The 11565-nt window shown below is 36.7% G+C and overlaps 1 protein-coding gene across 24 annotated transcripts in view; it reads right to left on the bottom strand.

Annotated features, from left to right (window-relative positions):
* Nucleotides 1-555: 555 nt before the first annotated feature.
* Nucleotides 556-11565, bottom strand: part of LOC6535120 (poly(rC)-binding protein 3) — a 90275-nt gene continuing 79265 nt past the window's right edge. For 18 of the 24 annotated variants that reach the window (XM_039374856.2, XM_039374857.2, XM_015195543.3 and 15 more), the window contains one exon: nucleotides 7965-10447. In XM_039374856.2, coding sequence (XP_039230790.1) covers nucleotides 9838-10447 — 610 coding nt within the window. In that variant the 3' untranslated portion in view covers nucleotides 7965-9837. Of the gene's footprint in view, nucleotides 7853-7964; nucleotides 10448-11565 lie in introns of those variants that run through there. The other 6 variants (XM_015195545.2, XM_039374861.1, XM_015195537.2 and 3 more) reach the window with 1 other exon arrangement.

Here is an 11565-nt window from a genome sequence, read left to right as displayed (position 1 = left end):
GTTTGCATTGTAATAATCAAAACAATTGGACTTCGCATCGTGTACTTATTATCTGTTTCATTATTATTTGAAAGCGCTTACAATGTGACTTTAGAGGGTTTTTATTAATTCAAAAGGCGTAGTTGACAAGGTAAATATACTGTCGACTATGAGATACCTTTTACTCAGCTAATGGCAATGTGCCCGGCTCGGTTTTACTATAAGCGTATGTGTAATTTTTGCAATTGCGCTTGCCGAAACGAGCCGAATGCAATGCAGTTGGAAATGCGTGACAATGAAATCAAATTTACTCATAATAAAGTGACAGTTGCTGTGAGTATGCAGGATCGCAGTAAGTCGTTTTCATTTCAGCGGAAATTGACAAACAAATATTTATTAACAAGAAAATCCTGCAATATGCATGCTTATTATTAAACTTGATCAAAAATATATATTTTCCAGTTTGTTTCGAATACACACTTTTACACGAATCTGGTATACCGCTTTACTCTCTGATTAATGAGTATAAAAGGCCAACCAGCTGTGCAACCCACAAAACAGTAAAACAACATCTGGTTTGTTTTGAATATATCTAAACACATACCTTTATTTAATGAATTCAAAAATTGTGTTAAATTCTTTTTTTGTGTCTGTTCTTAAGATCTTGTTACACAGTTACACAGTTGGTACATTTCCATGATCAAATTTTCTCCGATACTGCACGATTTTTACACAGATACTCTGTAAGTATGTATCTAGCTTAACGCTCTTATGTTTATGCCTGCGTGTTTTGCTTTCTATTAATATGTTACTTTTTAAGAGTTTATTTGTTTTTTAAGTAAAAATTTGACTCAAAAACATTTATTCAAAGAACGCAACACATTTACGTAGCTTTCAAAAATCGCTTGATTTCCTACAATTTCTTTTGGTTAGGTAAACTTTCAGTAATATTTTTGTTCGATATGATGTGGTGTATGATAACTTATAAATTATTTGCCTATATGGATTGTTTAATCAACGAAAATATTCTTCAGCGATATATGCCATGTATATATATATATATATATATTTATATGTAGGTGTATATATGAGTTGTGAGTAAATGCGTATGCATCGTTAATAATAATCATAATCAGTTAATCAGCTTAAATAATTCCACTTAATAGCTTCGTTTAGCTCTATAAATTCAATTATAATGCACTTAACTTTGCGTGTGACTGTGTGATCGAGTCTGTCGTGTTGCACATCTGTGTTTCTGATGTTTTTGTAGAGTATGTGAGTGTGGGAGTAATCAGAGAAGGCGTTCCCAGGGTGGCGCTCTTCTGCTTGCTCGTCCTGTACCGTTACACCCTGATGGCGATGCCTGCCTATGCGTGAGTGGTGTAGATGTGTGTGTGTGTTTGAGACCGTGTCCTCTTTGCGTTCGTTTGCACTCTTTGTGGGGTCGCACGTACTTACACATTGAGTTTGTTTTTGGTATATATGTAAATACTTTTAAATTTAATTTATAGAATTGTAAATATGTTGTAAATAATGTTTGCTTTTCGAGTTTGGTTTCACATTACTTTGCATTGTTTATTTTAACTCGCTATTCCGTTTTCTTGTACATTTCGCCATTATTTAAGAATTTTATATTGTGATTAAGTTCTGTGTTTTCGGGCCTTGTAGATTACATGAAAGTGAAGAGCATCTTCTATAGGGCTGTCCGGGTCTGAAATAGAATCAACCAATCAGTCACTGATTGTAGGGCTTCGATTCTGATGGAATCTGTCCCAGGTCACTCCAATATAGCCGTGTGTCAATGGGTTTAGTTGAGTGTTGCTCGGTTTGGCTTGTTCTCTTTAGAGTCAAAATACACATTTAAGAATTATTTAAATATTATTGTTGTACACAGATAAACAATATTCATTTCACTTATGGATTAATTTTTTTCTATATCTGAGTTAGCCGTTCTAGCATTGCATCGGTTCTCCTCACAGACGTATATATGTTCCATAGTTTTTGTTTGAGTGTACTGTAACGCAAGAGTTCCTGTTCTGCTGATGCTTTCAAGTGCACACTGGAATCTATGGGTGCAAAAGAGTGGTGACGATGTTATTATCTAAACGTATGTGGGTTGGTTAGCCTCTACACTACACTACACTTTTTGGCTCAGATCGAAAAGTATGCGGTGCTGGTACTACTTGTTAGTTTGCTTTTATCTTACGTTAGTCCTTCTCAGACCTTTTTAGGTCCGCGGTGTCTGTGACTAGAAAGTTTCCCAAAAATTGGTGGTTCTGAAACCAACTGTTCGTTTGCATTTACTTCTTTTTATTTTATTGTATCGTAAATAACGTTGAAATGAAAACGAATTCGCAAAAATTTGCACTAAAAATTGGCACTAACTTTTGGTTTTGTTTTTTAATCCTTCTCTTTTTTTACTTTGCTTTAACCACAATAACAACGCAAATAGCTTAATTCATTTGTGAGTATTGCTCAAATATATATTTATCCAAAACACTTTCTAGGCATTTTCAACTGGATTCTTAGCCATATTTACTCCGCGTCATGACTTTTGTCCTTTTTTATTATTGAAGCTCTAGTTATATGATTGCCTTGCAGTTTTCTTCAACTTGTAAATATGTCTAGTTAGTTTTAGCTTTGTTTACTTTTAATTTACCCATTTCTTTGGTAATTTACTTAAGGTGCGACTGTGTTGCCTTTTGCCCCTTCATCTTGAGTCTGCAGAAAAGCAACAAAATCTCAGGGTTAACCGAAGTGCAACGCAAGTCTTAACGCCTTAAAGTTTCGCCTAAAAGTACGCAACGAAACCAATGGGGAATGAACTTAGCTTTGGTTCATCTGGGATCTTTGGCACCTTCTAGCAATAAAACTGCGAGTACAGCCAGATTGAATGTTATTTATGTGAAAATGCTTACGCACATCTATATGAGTTAGTTTTTTTTGGTTTCCGGTTGGTTTCTGTTTTTGTTAAATAAGCTCCTTTAAGTGCTTTGCAATGAGCAAATGTGAACATTTAAATACTTTTGTGAGTAGCTTTTTGTCGACTGTGAATCCATTGAAATTCGTATAATTCCTCTGTGTTGTTCCCCGAAAAAGCAAAGAATTACATTTATTTTGTGTTCTCGTTTGTGGCTGCTGTTGCGCTTTTGGCCAGTTCAAGTTGGTGTCTATTCGTCTTCTCATTGTCCTCATTGTTTTGGCACAAATTGTGTGATTCTCCTCTACGTTTTAGACGTGCTAGATTTACGTAACTTCTACAAACTCCGGGGCTTTATTAAGGGCTTGCCTAGGTTTGTTTTTACAATTTAATCTTATATTTAAAATATAAGTTGATCCCAATTGTTCAGTTTTATCAATTTTATGCTGCTTATTCATTCTATTCGTCTTCTCCAAAGGTGAGAGTGAGAGAGTACGAAATGGCGGCAAATAGTTTGCCCGTCCATAATCCACATGCTGATTAACAAGGAAATGCAGTGATCTTCTTGGTTTTCGGTTCCCATTTTTGGATTGGGATCTTCAACTTTATTGTTACACATATACAAACACACACATATATATAAACATATGCTTGCTTCATTGAAAACACACTCTGAAGTTGAAGTATTTCTATCCGATTCCCATACCCAATACCCAGGGATACGTGTGAATATTGTCTGAAGAAGCTACAGGGCTCTGTCTATGTGTATGCATGCATGTGTTAAGTTGTGACTCTACGTACATAGGGCTTTTATATATTATGAACGATATTTGTTTTTGCTTTGATTCACTTTGTTATGCTGAGAAACCTTAGATGTTTCGTATATTTCTAGTGGCAAGTGGCCGTAGCGCTATACTTGCCTAGGTGTTCTATTAATTCTTCAATTGCTTTGATGAATTGGAATACACGTAGTTATATTTTCCCATCTGTCTTTGTGTATGCCGCTCATACGCGATAAGGTTGCAACTAAACTGGATACTCGTATGTAAGTAACAGAATCGAATAACAGGATTGGTAGCTTTCTTCTGCGGGAATAATTGGTAGGGCAGACCCTAATACACTTCCCTGTTTCTTGCGCAGCGTCCTCTCTCAGATCCTATCCGAGTTCCTTAACAATTCTAACACCGATATTTAGTTAGTTAAATACACGTATATTTGTTAATTAATTAGACCCGATCTTCCATTTCTTTCTCTTTCTTTCTTTCTCGCCTAAATTAAAACTCTGCTCGTATAATTTCTTGTCTTTTTTCTGGATATTAAATAAGAATATCTAAAATACCTTAATGTTAAGCTTCATTTTTGCTTTATATTTGTATATAAATATGTTTTTCGGATTGGTTTTCCTTTATACTGCTTTTTATACTCTTCTACAGTTGTGTTTTATTTAACAATGACCTTGCATCCATCCAACGATCCATCGATTCGACCGATCAAGTGCCTTAAATGCTTTTACGTTTGTTGCTTATTGTGTAGAGTTCTTCGACATGTATTGTAAAAATGTGAGCAAATACATTCAAGAGCTTTGTAATTACACTGAGAGAAACATTAATATGTGTGTTTGCTGTATATGTATATAAGTTTAATAATATGTTCTTGTTTGCTTGTGTTCTGGGTAATCATTTGTTCGAACTAGTGGTTAATATTCTCTTGGGCCTCAGTGTCCTAATCGTATTCCACTACGTGCACTTGCAGCTAAGTTCGCTTCTCAGCCGAATCCAAGTGAAACTCGGACTTAAATTCGCATTCGGATTGATGTGTAACGGGCAACTGCGCACAGACTCGGATAGCTTTGAGCAATTGTGGGTCATCATGTGTCGCTAAAAGGGATAAGTTCTCATGTCGAAACGATAACACGGCTTTGACAAGCATATCGCACGATATCGGCGGGCTGTCCCAATTGATCTGACCCGATCTTATCCGATCGATCAAGGACTAGAGCTCTTGGGAAGTACCGAGAAGAGTGGGAGAAAGGAGTGGAAATCTCACATGCCATCCAGTTAAGTTAAGTTCGCTGAGGGGGGGCAGGCAAGGCAGGTTAGAAGAAATTTGCTTGGTTGGTTTTTAAGGCACCATTAAAATTGCTTTTCTTACACGTATTTTTCCTTTGCAAATTTACAAGTTATCAACAAAATGTCGTTAATAATTACATTAATTACACGCATATTTAGTAAAAATCGTTTGTGAAATCTTTTGAGCTACTCCTCTTATACACACATACACATAAATTATTTATCCCTTTCATTAAGTTTATTTTACAAATAATCCCAGTTAGCCACTGTTGACCCGTCTATCTCCGTAGTCGCCCTCACCTCTTTTTTTTAAGTGTTTTTGTTTGTTTTTTCTGTGTAACTTGCGCAAAAAATTTACTAAATATTTCAAATACATTTAAATACAAGTGTACATAATAAGTATATATTTAATTTATGTATATTTATATATATATATAATTTATTTATATATAGATATACGGTTTCTTGAATGATTTACCATTTCTGTTTCTCAATATTTTCTTTTTCTTACGGTTCACCTTTAGTTGGGAACCGAATTTCTTGATTTCAAAATGATTGCTTCAAATTGTTTGTCGTCAGCGAAATATATTTGTCACTAAAATCACGAAATAGTTTCGCCTATGATATCATTTATTCACCGAATGCCTGATACTTGATCCTCAAAAGATCATCGGTCTTTCAAGAAGAGGAGCTAGGGCTTGGGCTAGGCTCGTCCTATTGTTTATATTGGTTTATATGGTCATTTATTTATACTTTTACACTTTACGCTATTAACAATTTCCTGTAATCAAGTTTTGTTGTTCATAAGTTTGTCTTTCTTGTGTGAGCGGAAGATGTAAAATTGTGAATGACTGATGAACTTAAGTTCAATTTTGAGTGCTGACAAGAAAAGTTGTTCAGGGGAAATCACTTTTAAGTATTTTTTTAGTCAATTCCTCAAGTTAAAACATACAACTTTGGAAAGTTAAAATCATAGACATTTATAAAGATTCATCCTTTGCGTTCTCTGGGATATGTTTGCCTTTATATGTATGCATTTATCGGTTTTATAATGTGATCTTTCTGTATTTTCTGTTGGTTAATACAATAAGTTGTGGTTAGATTGGTTTTCGTTTGCAGTGGATATGTTTTTTGTTTTCTTTTATGCTTTGATAATTCCTCTTACTAAATAATTAATATGTATAATAAAATTTGACACATTTCGCCATTTGCAAACTTATTCGGTCGCTTTTACCTTCGGCTTTCTAAACCTGTTAGCTCATATTCAGAGGCTTTATTGTGAATCAGTGTGTATAAGTAACTAAACGTTTTAGTGTGTCTTAAAGTAGTTACCACTCTTGTGTTTTTGTAGATTTTTGGTTTTTACTGCCCAGCCTATAAACTAAATTAGAATAAAATTAATTTTATTGTAACATTGAAAATCAATTTATTTTTGATGTTCTCTTTTGTCGTGGTTCTATTTTGTTTTGTTTTTTAAGTTTCGGTTTGCATATAAATTTAACAGCTAATAAATTTAAATTATACTTTAATTTAAGCATAATTGTAATATAATATATAAATCCATTTCTCGTTTTTTCAACGCTTTAGAAAGTCTTTTTAATCGCCGCAAAAGTGCTTAAAAATATTATTGTAACTCGAATTGTTTTCGCTAATTTGTAAGTGGATTTAATGTGGTTACCAAAGCAGGCATTTTTACTAAAAACCAATCAAAAGAAACTACAACATTTTGAAAAGAAATTCAATTATAAATCCCTTTTGCTAGTTATATTTTCGATTATCAAGTTTCTTGCTGCCAACCAATTAAGTCTAATTTTGAATAAATGAGTAATTTGATTAAAATATAGAACGAAGGAGAGAGATATCTAGTAATTAATCCATAATTGTTTATGTGTAGTTTACTTGTAATTAATAAACAGAATCAATTTTGCACATCAGTCTAAACATATTCAAAAATCACAAATACAATTTCGATAACAATAACCATAATAGAAATAATAAAATAAAAATTATCATATCAATACATCTCCGTGTCTATATATAATATATGTGTATACATATAAACAAACGCAAACATCAAGCTAGATGCAATTTGCAGTAAATATAATGTATGTCGTGTCTGTGATCATCGGTCTGTCTTTGCTTGCTTAGTTTGTTTGCTTGTCTGTTCAATGTCTCATTCATATCGGTTCTTTTAGTGCTCAAACATTTTGTTTCTTCGTGTTTGTGGCTCCTTTTTGGTCATGCTCGTGCACAAATTAATTGCTAACAATTTACTGCATTTTGCCTTTTCGTATTATTGTATGTTTATGTGGTTAATTGATTCTTATAATTTTTATTTTGTCTTCATTTTGACTAATCTTATAATTAATTGCTGTTCTGTTCTTACTTCGGGTGGCCCCACGTTATCCAATGGGCCCCTTGAAAACGGTTTAACATAAAAGTTCTTGTATTTGTTTGCCCTTGCATTCAAAACTTAATGAAAGTATTATAATTAATACGAATCAATGAATAAATATAACGTGTATGTATGCTTCTCTTTGAGTCTGTCTGTGAGTGTGTCCGTGGGTATGAGTGTATTCAGTAATGTATTCAATGTGTGATTGCCGACAGTGTCAAATGGATGAGCTAAGTTCTACTTCATTTTCCGATTCAGTTATATTGCTTATGAATTAACATTTGAAGTTCATGTTACTGCTGCTCCTTCTCCTTCTCCTGTTCCTGCTCCTACTCCTCCGGTGTCCGCCTCCGGCTTCGGGTTGATGCTGTGGTTGTTGCTTAGCTTGCGGTTGATTGTTGCATTTAGTGAATGGGGGTTTTAACAATTGCACTGGGCGCAATGTAGTGATAACCAGGTATGGGCAGACCAGCAGTCTCCATTGATATTCTGAAAGGCAAAAGGAAGAGCTGCATTAAGAGTTTGCCATTTGGTGTTCACAAAACATTTCCCCAAAACGTTTAACTCTCCTCCCCCTGACAAAGAAGATAATTTGGCGCCCTTTTTGCATCTGTTTAGAATTCTTTTTTACTTTATTACAAACTCATGTGTCTTCCATCATGTTTTCTTGCATATAAACTGTTTTGCTCTGATTCCGACGCTGCTGCAGTTCCTTCTGCTGTTGTTGTTCTACAGGTAAGCCTTTTCTAGTTGTGCCTAATTTCGTTATTACCAAAAGATTTATAAGATTTGATGTTTATACGCTTCTTATTTACTTTTTAACTACATTGTGTATGTAATAATAACTATGTTCGCATATATGTTTATTTATGCAATGGTATGTGGGTATGTATGTACTTGTATGTATGTAGATGTATGTATGAATAGTTAGGAATATAGTTTGGTTATAAAATCGTAAGCCCGCTTAGCTTAATCCGATACATAATGTGTCATTCGTCTTAAACCTATCGGTAAATATAATAATAAGAAAATCATATAAAGTTCCAATATAATAGCTACAGTAATTTCATGTACTTTAGGGTAGAGAAAATTAAATTTCCAAATACTTTTCAACATTATTTTTGACCAATTCAAAAAGGGTTTAAGTTACAAATAATAACAAAAATGAACAATCGCGTAATAAATACCAAATTGGGGTTGGGAAAATTGGTAAAACCAACAAATAAAACTCCATAAACAATCGAAGACTTAAAGTCTAATACATTATAACGTTCTCTTCATTCCTATTAAAAACTCTCCTTTTGCGAAATATATGCCTTGAATATGTTTCACTGTCCGCCATTTCTAAGCGTTTTCGTATATTTCTCTGTGTGTTCGCTTTTCTATTTAAATAGTTCGTTTTTGTCCGCTCATTGCGTGGATTGCGTCAATTAGAGCGAATTGGTCCATAAAAGTCGTTGATCCCCCTCGCTCAGAGTTTAAATCTCATCGTTTTCCTCTTGGCTCGGGGGCTCTACGAATTGGAATTTCTTCTTGTAAACTTCTTATAGAAGGTTCTTTTTTATTTCATCATCTGTCTGTTTCACTTTCTTTGCTTCTGCTTCCTTAATCGGAAAATGGCTTTTGGGTCTTTATGCTTAATGTTTAAATAATATAATCGTATATATATGAAAAATACGTTTAGTGCTTACGACCTAAGAGGGTACAATGGATTATAAGTATTAGATCGTGTTTTATGTTACAATGAATGGATTGGGTAAAGATTGTTGGCTGTTGAGGATAAATTTATGCTCGGTATCTTCTCTATATCCGATATTCGGTATTCGACTCCAACAAACGCGATTTAATCTACTCTAAAGCTTCGAAGAACACTACTAGGGGATGCGCTAAAATTTGGCAAATGTTGTTAAGTTCGATACATTTCTACGTACCGGTGTATATAAGTTATACTAGGCATTTATAAAAAGTTTGGGGTCCAAAATTTATAGCGCTTACTAGGGTCCTTGGTCACTTGGTCAAAATATTTTGTTCGGGCCATACACAGATGACCCTGTCCCTACATATTCGATACACAGAATTGTTTAATTTCTTGAATTTCGATTCTGATCGACTGTTCAAATCTCTAGCTGCCCTATGCGGCTGATCTAAGTGTGACTTCTTATTGTTGTAGTTAGTTTGTTTTTCAAAAACGTTGATAAATATTGCGTAGGTTCTGTCGATATACTACTGGGATGATACTGTGGTTTAACTAGATGTAAGAATTTTCTTGAAACTTCGAATACAAACTTGAATACAATATGAATACGTTTGCATTTTGTACGCATACCAAATAAGTTTAAAGCGAATTTATACAATTTTGCTTCTTCTTCAAGAATCTAAAGACTAAAGCTTTCGCAACACTACCATGGAAATCCTATAAAACTACGGGACTATAACTCCACTGCTCTCCAGCTGACGCAGCTGCAGCCCTACCCCTAGTACGGATTAAACTTGTTACGCGGCTTCTCCGCCTCGCCGCCGGTTTCTGTCTGGTGCTGCCGGAAGCGGGAGGTGGCATAGTGACCCTTGGCCCGATTTACGCCTGTCGTCTGCACTGGCGGTCCGCCCGGATTGGAACCGGCCCCATTGGTATTTCCCAGCGTGGTCAGGTTGAGCAGGTCAAGGGCGCTTAGGTTGGACAGAGCGCTTAGGGCTCCCGGCTTGGTCAGCAGCTGGAGGGCCGAGGCCAGAGGACTGGGCAGTGCGGCTGCCGCTGTCGGGTTTACTCCGACCGATCCGTTTGAGCCCTGGCCGCCATTAGCACTGGGGTATCCGGTGGCGGAGATGCTGCCATTGCTGCCACCGCCGTTGGCCGCCGGAGTTCCGCCATTGGCAACCCCGGTGGCTCCTGCGGCACCCGCTCCCACGACACCAGTGCCGCTGGTGAGGGTCACCGTTGTGATAGCTCCGTTTGTGCCCGAGGTCGGAGCTGCTGCTCCGGGGACTGCCGCCACTCCGGCGGCAGCAGCTCCGGGAGCTGCGGCAGCACCTCCGTTCTGCTGGGCCTGGGCCTGCTCCAGGAGATTGGCCTTCTGCAGCTCAACACTGTGGACGAGGTTCGGTTAAGGTAGATAGAAAGAGAGAGAAAGAAAGGAACAAATTGGGATATTGTTGGTAGTTGTTTCGGTTTTTTTTTTTTGCTTTTCGGCAGGGTATAGGTATTTTCAAAACATTTGGTTCTTTTTCGATTTTGTGGAATTGAGTTGGTTTCATTTGATCTTTTCTTGATTCTTTTCGTGTTTTGTTATGCAAAAGGTTAAGGAGGTTTTGTGTGGAGGAACGGTTCGGAGTTGACGGAGAGAGAGATAAAAAAGAAGTGCTTTTTCAGCCATTTTGGGGGGTTTTGGTGGGAGAGCGGCGTTCAAATTTTGGATGGTAGGGGTAGAAAACTTTTGGTGAGCTGTTCGCTTTTATGGGGGAGGCATGGACCGAAAGAGTATTATTGACTTGGAGGATGAACTAGGTGGTGGTGGGATTCGGCTGTGTCGGTTTTTTTTTTGGACGGGAAGTGAGGTTTTGGATCGTTTTAGAGTTGAACTGCAGTTTGAAGTACCAATTGGATCAGGTCCAGTTTATTATTGTCATAATCAGTTGTGTGAAAAGTGTGCGATGCGTAGATTAATTCGGTGCAGTTATCATCCTCACAATCATTGGCCTCCTGCTCATCCTCGGATTCGGCCGGGGCCTGCTGAACTTTTATTTAATACATGGTTGGTAAGACTAGATGCTAGGTTTATACAGTTAGATATTTATAGTTTTCTATTAGCTAGAACAGTTGGTTAAGCTAGCTTTCGATGCGAACTACGATCTAGGGGTGTGGAGGTGGAAAATTATACGATTTGTGGTGCTAGTTTGGGCATTGGCATTGGCTTTTAGCCGGGCTTACGACTTACAGGCTAAGACAAGTGTGTGGCTTAGGCTACGTATGGAACTTTGTTAATGACTCGACCGTTACCCGCCCTCTTTACCTCTCCTTCGTTTTGCACTTCAGCCCAACCGCCCACCTCCCCGGACCTCGTAATGGGCTGAACATATGAACGCACCGCCACTCCTACTCTGAGAGTTGGCCTATACCCTACGAACTACAACGTACGACCGACGACCTCCTTATACCTTCTTTCTTTGTCAATTAGCAAGTCAATTCGACAAAATTGATGTTATAC

This window comes from Drosophila yakuba, chromosome 3L (assembly GCF_016746365.2).
Source record: "Drosophila yakuba strain Tai18E2 chromosome 3L, Prin_Dyak_Tai18E2_2.1, whole genome shotgun sequence".
Lineage (NCBI taxonomy): Eukaryota > Metazoa > Arthropoda > Insecta > Diptera > Drosophilidae > Drosophila > Drosophila yakuba.
Note: the sequence above shows the minus strand (reverse complement) of the source record. Positions and strands in the feature narration are given on the sequence as shown.